Genomic DNA, 17,965 nt, shown 5'->3' on the forward strand with positions numbered 1-17,965 from the left:
TATTATAAACCCTCCATTCCTTCTTTGGCATAATTTATCTTATAAAAGGCCTGCTGCTGTTCTAAAAAATCTGCTTTTAGTTTATTGACATAGCCAAATCACATCTCAAGAATATAAGAAACAAATATTTACAGTTTTCATCACAGTCACAACAATTATAATAAGGTTTACTGCACAATACTGTTGGCATCTACTTTCCCCTAAGATTCACAACACTTCTACTTTTAAGTATTTATGATACTTTTTCCTTCCCTTTTGAAGAAGTGGCATTAATACAGCTCAAGGAATTGAAGCTTGTAAATCTAATGCACTTAACTGATATAAGCAAACTAGAATGTAAAGCTTTGTAAGCCAGGAGTACTACAAAGAAAGAAATCTACAATTACTGTACCTTCGGGATGCTTTCGCTTAAGACATGCAGCATCTGAATTCTTATATCCTCTCCATTTGAACAAAGAAGGGAGGGAGGAAGAAGGTAGGTAGTAGAGAACTAAAAGTAAAAACACTGAGTTTCAAAGTAAAATTTTTAAAAGGGTTGTCATTTTTTCATTATTATTAAAAAAAAATAAAAAGGCACTCTTTCTGAAAAAGCATATACACTTAAAACACTGGTTTTGTAGCAGAAGTGTCAGGTCACATTAGCCAAATTCAACTTCTTCACTCTTCATAAACTGTTACAACATCACAACACAGCTGAAGGTGTCAGTAAAAGACACCTGGGACACAGCACCATCAGACTCACCAAGTGTCTCTGCATTTACACATACAAAAGCATAATCACTCTACTTGGTGTAGGTAGAACAGTAATGCTTCTTAAGTGTACACCAAACATTTGGGAAACAAAAGCAAACAATTCAATTTTAAGCACAGCTCTATTATTTTGCCCAAGGAGTATAAGAGAATCACTGAAAGTTAGATTTGACAAAATATCCTACTATTACCCTGTTCTGCAAGTCCTCAAGAAGCTGCCTTCCGTAGTGGAGTGCCACGGCATGCATACTCTGCCCACAGAGTGCAAGAGAAAAATCAACACTGAAGTAGTGACTTTGACCCTCCATCAGGCAGCTCTTGGTCTGAACATCACGGGTTAAATGCTGTTAGCAAAATACCTAGTCTGAGAACCTTTAAGCATCTGCTACGATCTGAGTTCATGGTTTTGTTTTATCTTACAATGGCCTTGATATTACTGAAATTTCTTGAGAATGCTGCTCCTTTGATAGACTACTTTAGATGGGTCCACTGTTTGACTAAGTTGGCATAAAAAGCAGTTGCTAAATCTTATGTTATTCTGTAAGTCTGAAGTTTACTGACTGCTAAAAAGGTCTTCTGATACCCTTTTTATATCTCTTTAAAAATGGTTTCAGCTGAAATATTTCTTCCTGTAATATGCAGCTGAAATATGCTTCATAAGTGTTATAACCTAGATTTTTCTCAGAAATATTTATAGAATTATTTTACAGTAGCAATATATTTAAGTGTAATCACCAGGCATATGCAATACAAGAAAAGTCATGAAGACACAGAGATAAAACCCATTCTCAGTGTGATAAAATAAACACCACAGATATTTCCACATTTTAGCTGAAGTTTGTACCAAATAGTTAAAATTTGGAACCTAAGAATTCAGATCAGAATGTCACCTTACATCTTGCGCTGATATTAATTTATGTACGTTAAGTCTGAAGAAAGAATTGTTCTCAAGAAGGACAAGCAAAGCCAATATGCAAAAAAGCATAGTGCTACCTGGAGGAAGGAAAAAAAATTGTACTCCACAAATGAATGTAAGGGCCCAGAGACCTCCCAATATTGTGTACCTGTCAACAGAGTGGCAGAACAACAAATGAGACTTGGAAGCTCACATATACTGTTATACTAGCACAGCATCTCATTTAGGGGTTTATGGTGTCATCAGAACTGACTGTTTTTAGCATGGACCTGAGTGGCAAATGCCAATCTCTATTCCTCTATACAACTATACATCATAGAGTGGTTTGCATTAAACCTTGAAGAGCATCCAGTTCTAAACCCCTGCCACGGGCAGGAATACCTGTCACGATAACTCTCATTTTGCCTGGAAAAATTATGTAAAATACTATGTGCAATGACAAGCCAGAACATGCTGATATGCGGATTTGCACTTGTGCAAATTTCTGATTTGCTCAAATGCAGGCTGCAGATATTTGTTTTCACAATAAGGCAGTTGAAATGGCAGCCAAACCTCCAATTCCTCATCCTAAGTGTGGTTTCCTCCTGGAGCTGTATCGGTTGCTCTGTCTCAAAAGACAGAATAGCAATGTCCTTTCCTGTATCTATCAACAATAAAATGAACTACTTAACCTGAAAAAAGTATGTGGAATTTGGCCAGGATCAAAGCAGACTCCAGGCTATGAGATGTGAAATAGAGCATGGTTAAGTTATTCAGGAGACGGGTTATGCCCCTGCAATGTTTGCTTGCATCAGAACTTCAGCAGAATTCCTCTGGCCTGGTTTTAGAGACCTCAGGAAGCAGGGCTCTCTGCAGAGTCAAAGAAGAGAGAGTAAGGCTCATGGGCACAGCATCCCTCCCTGACACGCATGCATTCTGCCTGGTCTGTCGTAGTCTGAGGCATCAGCTGTCACATGCCAGTACCTCCTGTGCATGCTGCACTTTAGAGACTGCCAGTCAGGATAGCTGACCTTTTAAATGTTGATATGCCAACACATTCAGAACCAAGTATCCCTCCAGAAATCTCAGAAATTTGACTAATTTTCATAAGCAGTACATACAGTTGGGAACCATGTCTGTGAACTCCTACAGGGCATAACCTTCTCAGAGACAAATCCAGGTCAACTGGATATGGCCAATCTAAAAGTCACATTAGCCTAATAAATAGGATCTCTCAGCCAGGCTATCCCATGGAGAACAGAACTTGAGAAATCATTCACCTAAACACTGTCATAGGCTTCCTGTTACCTTCAGCATTTACAGCTTCACACGCCCCCAAATAGCACTGGAAGATAGTACAGGCATTATGTTCCTTACAGGCCACAAGCTGGAGATCCTATTCTGAAAGATTCTGCATTTTCAAGAGAAGGTTTGCTTGGATTGAGAGTTTGATAATGGGCATTTATTTATCAATATACTATCACCAACAAAAGCCCCGAATGAGGCTTAGTGATGTCACAATTTTTTTCACATTTTATTCTCCTTCACCTCCCAGTAAAGAGCAATCAGCCATGGTAATTACCTCTCCAGGGAAGTGGCGAATTCCCCAACACTGCACACTTTAAAGATTTGGCTGGAAAGGGTGCTGGGACATCTAGTCTAGGCCATGTTTTGCTTAGAAAGCCTGGACCAGTTGATTGTTGAGGTCCCTTCCAACCTGGTATTCAATGATTCCATGATATCCTGTTACCATACTGCAACCCAGAAGGAGAACTAATAAAGCAATCACTGGAGTGGGAAATGTTTTTTCTAGATGCAAGCGTGCTCTCCTAACCTGTATCCCAAAATTAAAGAGACAAGGAAAGAAGATGGACATTGCATGCTAAGCAGCTTCACAGGTAATGCACGTAGCGCTTGCTGTCATTTTTTGCAGGGATCGACTCATCTGTGCGGATTACTCCACACATAGATGGGAAGCAGCACCACTTGCCCTGTTCGGAAAGAGGTCAATTCCATTGCCAGCAATGCACTGGGCAGGCTGCTCAAAAGCTAAGGGTGCTAAACACCTAGTAAGGTCGCTAGTCGAAGGAAACAATTCTGTTTCCTTCACAAAAAGATTTCAGAGAACAATACAAATAAATAAAACTAAATTGCAAATAAATTCTAAGCAGAGTCTTAGAGACTAAGCTTCAGGCTATCATATGTTGCCCTGAGTTAGCAGGCTGGGTAAGAGAAAATAATCCAGAACAGGAGCAGCAAAGTTGAATATGCTAACTTCTCAGCCTACTGCCACTCTTTAGAGCATGGCTGGGGTCAAATCAAGAGCTGACAGGTTTGTCTACTGCATCAACAAGATGCTTGTTGACAAGCTTATTTTTTGCTATTCATGATGCAAACTTGCATGCTCATATAAAAGTAATTATGCCAGAGTATTACAGCAGATTGTATTAATTTTGCTGAGATAAGGTGTAAAGCATTTACAATGCTTTATTATAGCACTGAATAGTCACTTCTTTTCCCAATGACATTTGTAAATATCTATTCTAACTTTCAGTAGTCTTAAATAACAGCTAACTGTAGACCTTGATGGGACCAAAATATGCTTAATAAAGCATGCAATTACAACCCACTGTAGCAACAAATTGTAGCATTTAGGAAATTTATAAATGAAATTCAGCACTTCCCCAACTAATTATGTTTACTTCACCAGCAATAATGCAAGTTGTACAGCTTATCCCAGTGCCACATGCAGATGGCAATCACGGATGCCAGCTCTGATACAGAGATGCATTGAGAGGCATGTTACAATGTCAAAACCACTTTTCATATTTACTGTTAGCTAGAATTTTCCTGCAACTCCTATTACTACCAAAAAAACCCTACTGAAAGTTATTGGTGACTTGAAGTTTTGAAGCGACTACAGGCATAGCTTGGGTTTGTTAGTTTTGCATTTTTAAAAATAAACCTTTAGTTTTAGAAAAGGCACTGGTGTCTGAATTTGGAGTATCTTTCTGTCATCTTTTATGTTTTCATAAATACCAGGATTGTCTCTTTTTCATCTCTCACTCCACTCTCTCCGCCCGCAAATCTCAAAATTTTTGTTCCACAGACCAGACATTTTCTAGAACAAACCCTGAATTCTCTTCCTTACTTGGTAAGGAGAATCCAAGCACAACTGAAGCCATCCTTCCCTCCTTCAGAAATTAAGTTATCAAAGGCTGGAAGCACCCAGCAGCCATAAAGATGTGCTTGCCATATACATTACCACAAACAGCACTGCTCTCAGTGAGCGTGCAGCTGTACTACCAAAGCTGAGCTTTGCATCAGTACACTGAAACAAGAAATCAGTACAAGCAGACAGAAATACAGGTAAAAGTGCCTTTCAAAAAGGCAGCTGTACTGTCACGCCATTTTATCCACCTACCTGACAGAGCTGTTAAAGCAGAAGACTGCACTGCAGGCTTGGCCAGGAGGAAAGTTCTTTTAAAGTAGCAGAAATAGAAAAGAAATATTCACAGATTTTTTCTAGCTTTGAGGGGAGTTAGAAACTTAACCACTGTCTGTACTGTTGAAAAATCTATCTAAGTCAGAAAATTATATTCTGGTTTTCTTCACAGTAATTACAGAAGTACCTTGAATGCTGCCTTGCTCCCAATCTATCAACAAGCTTTTATTTGTGTGGTTATATAGTTCACTCGCCATACTTGTGGCCAAATCCCAGCCACTCCTACACTCTGTAACTGCTTTGTACAAAGCTGCAGTTTCAAGAGCTTAAAAATAAAGTTTCTTTATAAAGAATAACACAACCAGAACAATCGTGAGGCTCTGTACTTGCAGCTCTTGATTTGTAGATTGTTCACCAAGTGAAAATCAACAAACAAAAGTGTGAAAGTAAAAAATACTGAACTTCTGCTGTGCTGTGCTTACCCTGAGCAACCAATACAACTGTGTATATTAAATAATACATCAGTAATCTCAGAAGGCTGTTCCTAAAAACCTTAAATGTATTTGACTGAGATTTCCAGGAACACTAACTTAATGTCCTCAGCCTAGTCATTAAAATATAAGGACTCCCATAACAGAATGAAAATGCCCCAATATTTGTCATAGTTAAAAACTACTTTAATAAATTCACAGACTGAACAAGAACAGAAAATGAAATGTGATTTGTAAAACTGATACTCCCTTTAGGGCAGCATTACGAATGCTGGCCAGACAGCTAACACCCAGTTTGCATTTGGACATTGACTCTTCTTATACCATCAAGAGATTTCAGTTTGAAGTGAGATTTCAAACACAGATAAAAGGTAGCAAGCAAAATGGGAACAAGAAGTTCTTCAGCCATTAATATCATTTTCACAGTGTTCATCAAACGTGCTGCAGCAGGAAAACCTACATCAAGATATGCTGAATAATGGGAGAGCAAACTGATGCCTATAACAATGTTCTCCACCATGTAGGATGGAAAACAGATCACATTAAGAAAACCAGATCACAACTGTCCAGGGAGCATACTATAAAAGTAGTAATCTAAACAATCTTACCCTCCTTCCGGTCAACAGGTTTTGCCTGCTCTTCTATATCAAAGCTCTCCTGCAGTTGCTGGCCTTTGAAGCAGTTGAGATGCTCCTGTTCTATTAAGTTACCTTCCTCCTCTTCCAGAGGTTGCCATGTGCCATCAATAAACCACTGTCCACGCATCACAGGGATCTTTTCCGATTCTAAAAATCAAAAGAGATTTTTTTTTTTTCAATGCAACAAAACCAAACTGACAGCAGATAAAAGGGAAAGGGAATTAGAGGAAAAGGGAATTCTGTTTAGTGCTTTGATCAGAAAGTTACACTCCTGCTGCTGGGACCTGTAATAAGGTAACCATAACCACAAATGCCTTGACAAGGCACCATCACCTCTTCCATTGGGCTGAAATGAGTAGTGAAAAAAGTGTTAGCAAAGTAACACCTGAGCTAATGGGGACAAATCTTCAGAGTGCGTGTGAGGATGTGAGCGATGGACAGAAATATGCAGATTCTGTAAAATTTATTAAGGATTAGGTTCGAACAACAGTCCACAGCTTTAATAGGAAATAATCTCTTCCTTGCTGCCTTGAGTTTTCAGAAAATTAGGAACCTTGTGAGACTCATGCTGCTCTATAAAATTTGACTAATAACCTGACACCAACAATTGTTATCAAGAGAAAGCAGAATGACCAGGAGATACAAAACCCCTCAAGCTCACCCTGACTGCACAGGGCCTTGTTTCTTTTGAGAACTGCACTTACAATAACCCAAATTATACATCGATTAGCACAAAGGTAGAATTTAAAGATGAGAGGGTTTTTTCTACTAAAATCAGTCTTTCACCAAGGGCTGTTCTCATGTTTTCAGTCACTGTCATTTAGTTTCAGTTTCAGCACTCCAAATGAGGAACTGGGTGCCCAGTGCTTGCTGTCCATGTGACAAAAGACAAGCCTATGAAAAATGTATCCTGGTGCTTATTCTTCATCAAATTGTGCTTCATGCCCACACTAACTACTGGGGCTGCAGGGAGCAAGAATTCTCCTCTTATACCCATCCCTGCAAGCAAACTGAGACAATAATGTCCATTGTAGCTCAGCTCAGAATCTCTCCTACATCTGGAAAGGAAAGAAGGAGAAACACCATGTGTGCCTGTGCTCTACAAGCCTGTAACTCCGAGACCCCAACCTTCAGCTTCATGGGAACAGCACAGTTACAGGTCTGCTGAGACCCAGAGCAGTTGGACCATGGAGCTCCAAGTGCCCACTAATATATGCTGCTGTACATTGCAGATGTATAGAGATTCGCCCAAATGCAAATGCTGCATGTGTGCAGTTTCCTGCAGATTAGCTCTCCGAAGCAACTACAAATTTAACCACAAAAGAAGAGGCTCAAAAAAGGAGATGGGGGTTGGGAGGAGGTTGGGAAATAGACTTTACTACTCAAATATCTGTATTTTCCCTCCCTGGAAAAGAGAAAAAAGCTGGTAAGGAGAGCTTGGGAAAGAAACCATAGATGCAAAGAAATGGTAAACTAAAATCAGGTAAAAAAAGCAAACAAGAAACAGAGAAACAACAGAGAACATGGAGATATTTTAGAGTTACTGATCTATCCCCAGACCGGTACAAAGTTCAGCTGGGCAAGGTGACCCAGCCAAGGGCAGTGGTTTTTAGCCCAGGCACACCACTGTTAGCACAGCCACTAGCTCAGGTTGTGGAATCCTCTGCTTCACAGAGCGCCGAGCACCACACCAGGGCTGGGCATGTCCCACTAAGCTTGACAGCAGATCAGAAGTCTTTGCACTGCTCTCAACTACAGGCATGACACTACTGCTCATTGCTCCGTGGACACTAGTATACACCAGAAGTGTTTTTCTTACTGTTTGCAGATAAGAATATAACAGAGAATTGCAAGCACCTCCATAATTTACCTGGAACCTCTGAACTACTCTGAATTCTTCATCCCTCAGGTCATTTCACCTACAAGCTATGAAAGTAAAAGGAAAACCTCCTTGCAATAATCTCCCTACAGGGCAAGTAACACTCAAAATGATCCAAAGCCTATTTTAAAACAGGTTTAAAAACAGGTTTACAGAAAAACACTGTGTACACAGTACTAGAAATGATGATAAGCTTTTAGCACCCCATATTTGTAACAGGAGGGCGCACTTGCAGGTGATGGCATCCTCAAGCTGTGCCTGAAACAGCCTGAAGCAATCAGCGAGGAAAGGTCAACAGCAGTGAAGCTCTCAGGAGGGATGCAGAGGCTGGAAGCAGATGATCTGGAGCAAAGAGCCCAGATTACCACTGAACTTCCCTCACTTGGTGCTGGCACACATGCTTGCCCGGTTACCCAAGCGTTCTCGTGACAGGGAATCCTGCAGGCAGCCTCCTAAAACAGTGCCTCTGTGCACACGGGGCACAAGGCAGAGTGAATTTCCCCAAACAGTGGCTACAAGCACTGCCAGCCTCTCTCATCCCAACTTCTCGCAGATTCCGGATTTCTTTGGCAGGCATTTGGCATGCTGGTTCTTACCTTTCAAGTCATCCAAAGCCCCATTCAAACTTTCTGATCCCCCTAGATCCTCAGCTCTGCCTGTGTAGAACACAATTTGGGTCCTGTCGGTCTGTCCAAAACGCAAATGAAGTGCAAGACGCAGTTCTGCCATTCGGTTTCTGTTTGCGCTGGTAAAATAGCCATTCCATATAAAAGCCAATTGTTAGGCATTGAATTTCTAATGTTTTGTCTGTTGATGATCCATCAGATGAATAAAGAGGTTGGAGTATTCAATGGGCACAGTTATTTAATGAAAATCCCAAACATATCAGAAGAACTGATATGGGTCTGAATAACTTTAAACTGCAGAAATTAATAGTCACTGTAACATAGATTCAACTGTCTATGAAAATTTAAGCTAACTTTGAAGTCTACAACCCATCAATGAAGCGTGAAACACGTGTTTAGTTTTCATGAAAGTTAACCAGAGCAATGCTAGTTGTCACCATATACAGTACCCTCTCATCACGCACTTCTCTTAAGCTTTGTTGTACACCCTTACATTTCACACCTGTTAGATACCTGCATTTTTCAGCAGAGCTAATACACACAGATCCAGTTAGGCTGCCCTTACAAACAAAGCACTGTCTGCAGGAAAAAATGAAATGCACAAATATGTGAGCGTAGATAAAGGATCCCATTGTGGTTGAAGCAATGACACAACTATGTCAGATGTTAATCCTCACTGGGAAAATCTGTAGGCAATTCCTTAATTCTTGACTAGGCGTTCTCATGAGACTCCATTCATTGAATCCATAAAAGATATTTTTTTCAAATGATATGAACACTATTTTGTACTCCAAACTAAATGATCACAAGACACCTCTTTTTCAGTTTTGAAGGGCTTTAAGACTTTCACATCGGAATTTCCACCTACAGATTTCTAAAATTCTAAATATAAAGCATTAAAATAAGTATTTTCAGGCTCTTTTTGCCTGAGAGAAACTTTCCCGCAGTGGCTCTTTAACAAGGGTAGACTGTAGCACTCAAACATTAAATGGCCACTGCCTTTTCCACAAAGGTTCAGCCAGGAAAAATTGGCATGTTTGAAATGAAATTATTGTAAAGACTTTACAGGATAATTTAGTTTGCGAATAAACTCATATCTGTCTCTGGGTCTGGAAAGGGCATTTATATGGAAATATATCACTTCCAGATCAAGACAGATTATTACGGAACTTTGTTCCCAAACCAGGGATTTAAAACTTGAGTGAGGGAATTCTGTTTTCCAAAGCTCAGTGGGATTTTAGGGGTACCCAAAAGCCGGTTTTTTTTTGTCCCCTCCTTTGAACTGCTGTACACTATGCGTGCAGTCACAGCACACTGGTCTACAAGCCTGTCTTATTTCACATTGCCAGCTGGATGGCAGGTTTGATCACTGCGCTGCTGGGAAACCTCAGTCAAAAACCACCTGATAAAGGAAACAACTAAATGACATTTTTCCTTCCATCAGAAGCACAGCTTGATTTTAAGAAACCTGAACAGTATCTTTCAGAACGGAAACAAATTTCTGATCACAGCTCACAAAGAACCATTTTATCTTTCTCATGAGAGAAGAGGCTTGGTAAAGTCGGAAAGAATACTTTCCAATTAACATCTGTATTTTCAAAAACGAGCAATGTTAGCTCTGAATGGACTCTTCATTAGGGACAACAGCAATAGACAAGGAGTAACAGGTTCAGACTTAAACAGGGGAAGTTTAGGTTAGACATAAAGAACTACAAGTGTGGTGAGGCACTGGCACAGGTTGCCCAGGGAAGCTGTGAATGCTTCATCCCTGGCAGTGCTCAAGGCCAGGCTGGACGGAGTCTTGGGTGACTTGGTTTAGTGTTTGGTGTCCCTGCCCATGGCAGGGGGGTTGAAACTTGATGATCTTAAGGTCCTTTCCAACCCTAACTATTCTATGATTCTATTTTATTAGAAACATGTAATGACGGATTTCAGTCGAAGTTGAACTCCAATCACAACAATGATGACAACCTACTGATGTTAAAAATCACCAGTTCCAAAAGCAAGTGCCATTTCAGTTATGAAGAAAGAGAGGTATATTACACTGAATACCCTGGACTGGTGGGGAAATGAGGCAACTGCAAAGTAAGCAAAGATTTTTCAGTATAATCTCTTGATTATGGGAAAGATTAATGCGTTACTCTTACTTACACCTTCCTAAACACAATTTCTCTGCTTAATCTTGGACACGTGCTGGTATTCATCAAAAATGAGATTCATCAAGAGAAATTGATGCAAATTATTACAGTAATCACCATTAAAAAGTGATGAGCCCAAATTGCCAGTTTAGGACCCAATTTCTCTCACTCCCATCCACCTTCAAAAAATTCATAGATCTCCTGGATATTCACATGATTTTAGAAAGCTTAAACTATATTCTTCCAGTTATTTTTGTTTTACAGGAGAGTTAAACACACTGATATCTAGATCATGTTGTAATTTAACTTTTTTTTTCTTCCAAATCTATAAACACAAAGTATTATTTATCTTTGTCCCTATAATCTTGATCCCCAGGAAAGGATTTCCCTTTATTTTTTCACTGCCTTAAGTCTTGCACCGTATAATCTGCAATTGGCAGTGCTTCAGACCAAAAGATACCAGCATATCTGGCCAGTTGTACACTTGCATGGTTTATTTATGCAATAGGAATTCATAAATAAATTTGAATGGCAGGAATTAGAAGCTAATGAAAGGCACTTTATTTTAATTAGTCATACATATTTTACCACTTTTGGAGAAAATTAGCTTAAGAGATCTAGACTGCCACAAAGGATTTTACACAGAAGAAGGTCTTTTTTTCCCTGAAAATCCACACAAGAAAACAAGTCCTAAAATTAATGTGATGAGACAAGAACATGAGTGATTTGTATTATGATAATTACCTAAATCCTCTGAATAACAAAAATTGTTAAAATAAAAACTGCATGCAACACGTAGTATACACGTGTATGATATTTTATATATGTATGTTCCCTTTTTGTGAGGATCTTTGTGTGATCACATCCAATATAAACTGCACAAACAGCTAACTAATCAATCAGAACACAGTATGAAAAGTAGTAAGTGAGCAGAAGTTGCCTTAATATTTCTTCTTGTGCTAGCTACCACAGCAATGCTATCATTTGTTTCCTGCCACCACATTGGTTCAAATGGTGTATACCTAAATGTAAATATTGTATAGCTCAAAGCGTGGCTCACATAACCCTCTTTCACTTTGCTTGATTCAAAATCAGGAAATTGCTGCAAAACTAAGATGGAACAGGGACAGTAACTAAAGATTAGCAAACAGAGCTTAAACAACAGCCAAAAGGAGGTCTGCCTCAGAAATACCAACACCAGCTACCATGCAACTTGAAGATAGGATAAAATCTTAAGGGAGCAAGATTCAATAAACTTCTGCCTCATTGCTTCAAAGCTGAAGTCCTGTTCAAAAGGCCTGATGGCAAAGTTAGAGGCATTTCTGGCACTATTCACTCATCAGTCTCAAGACAGCTTTAACAATTCACCCACAAATGAGGTCTTAAAGTTTAATATAATAGTCACAAGCTCAGAAATATAAATTAAAGCTGGTGTTTTGTTGAGATTGACAACCCCAATTTCCTAGCTCACCAAGACCAAAGCCAAGAGGTTGGACAAGAAACACAAGCTCCTAAAATGCCATTGGCTCAAGATGCTTTTCAGGGTAGTAATTTCAGATTCCTGCTTTTCAGTGCGATAACTCCTGTTTCTTAAATTTCACTTCCTTATTACTACAGTTGCAGACAATTTTCAGTGTGTGAAGATAACATCTGCACAAGCTGAAGGTAACCATGAAGCTTACCATATGTGATATCTGAAGCTGAAAGTTACTCAAATAATGAAGTGCCCACACATTTAGCAAGCAAAAAAGATCCAGGGCAAAAACAGTCTTCCCCTGGCATGCTAAAAAATGATGAGTATCATACGTCTTGGAGCACAGCATTCCTAACAACCGCAACACATATAAGAACTTGCATGTTGACAAAAGCCACTGAAATAAATGTATTCCACAACAACAACAAGGGTACTGCTAGAGGCTTTTAAAAAATTGCTAGCCATTCCTGTTGTACCAGGCCTAAAATTATATTCTGGGTATACTAACTACTGCACAGCCTTTAAGACTTTGCACTAGTGCAAACACCACTAAGTATAAGGATGGGTATTACTCAACCTCTGCATCAGTGTTCCTCCTACCCACCCGGCAGCTATGGCTACAAAGGGCTCTACAGCAATAATGATTTGCAGATTCTATTTTTGCCAATGCAAATGCACAGCATGCAGTCTGCAGGACAAGATCTGTTCCTCTTACTTAGTTCCCTCATGGCTGGGTTTGTAAAGGGAAAACAGGAAAGAAAAACTCATGAGGTTAGGAAGCTTTATTATGAAACTAGGCGGTTACAGAAACCTATCATGAGACTGAATATTCCTATGTCTTAACTGTCAGTGATCATGCATACTGGGCGAACAGATGTTATAATAAAATAACTCCAAACTAACACTGGCACAGGTTGCCCAGAGAAGCTGTGGCTGCCCCATCCCTGGCAGTGCTCAAGGCCAGGTTGGACGGGGCTTGGAGCAACCTGGTCCAGTGGAAGGTGTCCCTGCCCATGGCAGGGAGCTGGAACTGGATGAGCTTTAAAGTCCCTTCCAACCCAAACCATTCTACAATATGATTATTTCATGTTTGCTCAGTAACATAACAGACTTCTTGATACTTTCTTTAATAGCTTAATGTTACACAGCTTTCCAGCTATTACTCAACATATTATTTCAAAATAGAGCAAATTACTAACACTTCAATAAATGAAGCCACTCATTTAAGCACAGCCTGGATGACTTTCCTTTGTTTAACAAACACAAACATATGAAATCTCATTCTGCTCTTTCAAAAGGAACAACATAACCTGAAGAAGAGTTCAAGAGTGAAATCCTGGCCTCAGAAAACTTAACAGAGCTACATGAAATTACAGAGCCAGCCTTTTTTTTTTTAATTCTGAGATGAAAAGAGATTTAATTCACTGAGCAGTAAAGGATATTATTTTGCATCAAGTAATTCCAAATTGCATTACTGAAGCAATTTAAAAAAATACAGGTGGATGCTACTTTTGAGTTTCACAGACACTAAGCACATCCTTTACAGACTCTGATCTATAGGAGCAGCTATACACTAAAGCCTCTGTGTTTGCTTCAGTGTTAGACACACCAATGGAGGAACACATGCTTTGCTCCACTGCAAATGTGAAATTGCCTGTTTCCCAAGGACGATGCCTTGGGTGATATGGTTTAGTGTGAGGTGTCCCTGCCCATGGCAGGGGGGTGGAACTAGACGATCTTAAGGTCCTTTCCAACCCTAACTATTCTATGATCCTATGATTCTGTGATTCAAGCAAGGACTTGAATGTTTTTCCCTGAACCATTTTTAATCGGTTTACATTATGAACTAAGCAATCCAAAAGGATAATGAAACACTGATCTTTGGGGCTGGTTCAGATGTCAAACAGAATTCCTCAAACAGAAGAAACCCCTCAAAAAGAGATGAACACCCTCAAAGTCATCTCTCATCTCAATTGCTACATATTACCCCAAAAGATAGCGTTTACTGTTTTTCAAGTAGGATTTTGCTGGTTTAAAATAGTAGTTCAATTAACGCCTCTACAACTGCTCTTTACACAGACCTGAACTTGATGATCCAAGTCAAAATCCTAAAGCTTACCTTATTAGCCATGCCAATGATGAGCAGGAAATGCTCATCAAAAAACCTCAGACTGTGGAAACAAGAAACAGGGCTGCAGTTTTACATTTAGAGCTTCATTTTTATTTTGCTTACCGAATTTCAATACTAGTACACTAAAGTGAAGCACTTCCACCACCTGGCATTGGCTGCTGGGGTCAGTAAGCTGTAGAAGCCAGTTCCTTATCAGCTATTTTCTCATGGGAAAAAGCTTGCGTTTTTCGAAACTGCATTATGTGAAAACTAAACCAACCCACAAAAGAGCAGCCATGCCACATGACAAACATGTGAGTACCTCCTAAAAGGTAAGCATGTGCTCAAATCCCATGGAAAGTCACAGGACATTTGCACAATCACACCCTCTGCTCAGTGTGTGTGCTCTCCTGGTAGGTGCTCATCAATGGGTCTTTGTTAGCAAGCTCTCACCAGCACTGAGCAGCAATGGTCATGTACATACTGCTTAAGCAAGTAGGTTCCTACACAGGAGTATCTCTTCTATACCTACCACGGATGACCAAGATGAAAATATCCAAGGACACAATAACCTCTTCTTTCTCCTCTGCAGGGACTTTTTTTTCTGCACTCTCCTAACCTCACTTCCTTTTTCCATCTACTTCACCCCAACTCCTGATTCCCCTACACTTTCATCCCCAGATTTCACTTTTTCCCCCAAGTTTTTTACCCGATATGGCTTTCCTGCATTCTGAGATGAAAAGAGATTTAATTCATGATTTTAGTTTCTTTCATCTTAAATATCACTGCCTCGGATCCCAGTTGCACCTCATATACCCTTCATCCCACCAGCTAACTAAACATGCTACCTACAACACTTACAGTCTCTGGAGCTTCTCCTCTCGAGCTCCACACAAGGTACACTCTAAAATGGCTTCAGCTACTGGCAACCCACCCAAACAGTTCATACCACACTAGTGACCTTTCCTCTGGCCAACATTCAAATCTACTACTTCATTTTCACTTTTTTTCAATCTTAGAGATAACACTGAGAGAACTTATCATGCTTAATTTCTTGCACTTTTGTTTAGTCCTTCTGCTTACTCACAATGTCAGCTCTTACAGATCTTGTTTAACTCCTCAGAGCAAAAAGGAGTTTTGCACAGGTCTCTCTTTGCTGTCATATAATTTTTTTCCTAGACAGCATCTCCCCCTCACACGCATACATGCAGAAATTCACCTGTCATCTACCTTCAATCTAGCTGTCACCTCCAAATTACATCCCATTCTATTTCTTTGACATTGCCAGACGAATCAGTATTCAAACATGAATTAAGTCAGAACAGAAATTCTGATCCTTCTCATCCTACAAACATTTTCTGCTTTCTCAGTTACAGTGGATAACATCCCGTCACCCACAACTTGTAAACCAAGTATTCCCTGCATCTCTGCCTTTGTGTTAACCACATCCAGCAGCAAATGTGTTGAACCACACTGAAGGGCAAGCACAACTTGCTTTCTAAGCTAAGCCCATCCTTAGCTACTCTGCTGTAGCTGACACCATCCACTGGAGAGTGATTCTGTAATTCTGGTATCATTTACAGGAGTAAGACAACAAATTCATTGTGCTTAAGAAATGCTTGTAAACCAAACATAAAAGCTGAGGACACAGAAGAAACTCTCCCTCACAGATACATCAGAGTGCTGACATCTCCTCTACATGATCTAATAAAAGCATCCTAAATGACACAACTTCTTTCTACTGAAAGAAGAAAATGTACAAAACATAACCAGAACATACATATGAACAAATTTAATTTATGACTTAATACAACGGAGTACTGCAAATCTAAAAATTGTTCCATCTATATGCATTAGGCTTTCTGGTGAGGAAGGAGTTGGCCAAAACTAAGCTACAAGATACTTTTGGAAGGGTCATATGGTAAGAACAGAAGCAAAAAAGTAAAACCCAGGAAATATTTTGAATAGCAAAAGCAACACTTCATCTTGCCAAGTAAATTAGCAGTATTTTATCTGCAAAATAACAACATACCTGGAGAGAAAAGCAAGATAACAGTATGCAGGAATTCAGCCTTCAATGAAAGCTCCTTTACATAAACAAAATTGTGCCAACCAACTTCAAAGACTGTCCAACAATACCAAAAGCAATGTTCTAAGCACATGTAAAGTCACTAAAAATGTGTTCTGCTGCTAAGAACAAACAAACGCAGGCTACAAGCATGCTTTATCACTTTCCTCATGTATCTGTTTGAACACTATTTCTGTGGCAGAATACAAACCAAACCCCATAAACTAAACACAGACTCAGAAGCAATATCAGACATTGATTAAAAGAGCCAGGCAAGAGTTTTAGTGGGGCCCCAAGATGGGTTTGGGGTTGCCAGCCTGTAGAGTGTCAACATGCAAATTTATGCTGTCACCTTCAGGGAAGGCACAAGCATCCAACACTCCTGCACAAGGCAGACAACCGAGAAGCACCTTACAGCTCCAAAATGTTTATTTTTAGTCTTGACAGTGCAGCCCAAAGAACCAACCCCAGTGGCTGAGGAACAAAAGGCTCAGTATCTTACTGCTAATGTCTACATCCTACATCAAAACAAGCCCACAATAAAACAAAATCCACTAAGAAAATAGCCTTTTGTAATCATCTGATGCCACGTATCAGCTACTATACTCCAAGACCACTCAGTAATCTTGACCAGTTCAGAGGGCAGATAACAGTGCCCTGGCATTCGCGTCTCATTCTGCACAAGCTCAACCTGCAGAAGCTTTTCACGAGGTGCCAACAACTGCCTCTTTTTCCAGTTTACAAAGCAGCTCACAGAGAGCTTATGAAAGAAAATGTAGGGTCTTGGATATTTACTTCAGTCCCAGCTTAAAGGCACCTGAAATGGTTTTTAAAAGCTGCCCAATTTCAGCCTGAACATACAAATCTTAAAACAAAGAGCCAGTGGTCCACTCTGTGTTCACAGGTATTTCCATGCTAAGATCAATAAAATATATGTTATATCAGATCTCACGTCTTTACTCAGGGATAGTCTACTGATTTTTTAAATTTTTTTTTTAAATGCAACAAGAGGTATTTTACTTAATAGACTTCTGTAACTTGACAATGTAACCATGCAAAAAGCAAGGGAAAAAAGCAAATACCAGACAGGGCAATAGTTGCATGGAACAAAGTCACAAGCCAAGGAACAGGACAGAGTCACCCAGAAGTCCACAGGCTATGGATTTAACAGAATTACTCATGACTTTGACAACTAGGCTGAGTAACTCTATAGAAAAATGGTTGTAAAGCAGCCCTCTTCAATTGGGAGGGCAGAAAACAACTGCGCAATCTAAGAAGATGCCAACAGGAGACCCTTGTATAAATTATCACCCGTTGTTACATCCACAGAAGACAAGAAGGAGCCCAACTCCAAGTTACTCAGTTATCTGGAAGCCTATGCTAATAATTTTAGTCCTCTTGCGCTGCCTTTGCTACATTCAATTCTTTGTGACATGCTGTTAGCTCTAGAA

The 17,965-nt window shown here is 39.7% G+C and overlaps 1 protein-coding gene across 3 annotated transcripts in view; it reads right to left on the bottom strand.

The window, feature by feature from the left end:
- The window catches only part of DDHD1 (DDHD domain containing 1), a 70,867-nt gene that overhangs the window by 49,134 nt on the left and 3,768 nt on the right, over positions 1-17,965 (bottom strand). For 2 of the 3 annotated variants that reach the window (XM_061462558.1, XM_061462557.1), the window contains exons 2-3: positions 6,190-6,366; positions 392-490 (exon numbers count right to left, since the gene is read on the bottom strand). In XM_061462558.1, coding sequence (XP_061318542.1) covers positions 392-490; positions 6,190-6,366 — 276 coding nt within the window. The remainder of the gene's footprint in view (positions 1-391; positions 491-6,189; positions 6,367-17,965) is intronic. The other variant, XM_061462559.1, reaches the window with a different exon arrangement.

This window comes from Pezoporus flaviventris, unplaced genomic scaffold (assembly GCF_033815535.1).
Source record: "Pezoporus flaviventris isolate CSIRO_AGI_PZ_B2104156 unplaced genomic scaffold, CSIRO_AGI_Pfla_v1 ptg000035l, whole genome shotgun sequence".
NCBI lineage: Eukaryota > Metazoa > Chordata > Aves > Psittaciformes > Psittacidae > Pezoporus > Pezoporus flaviventris.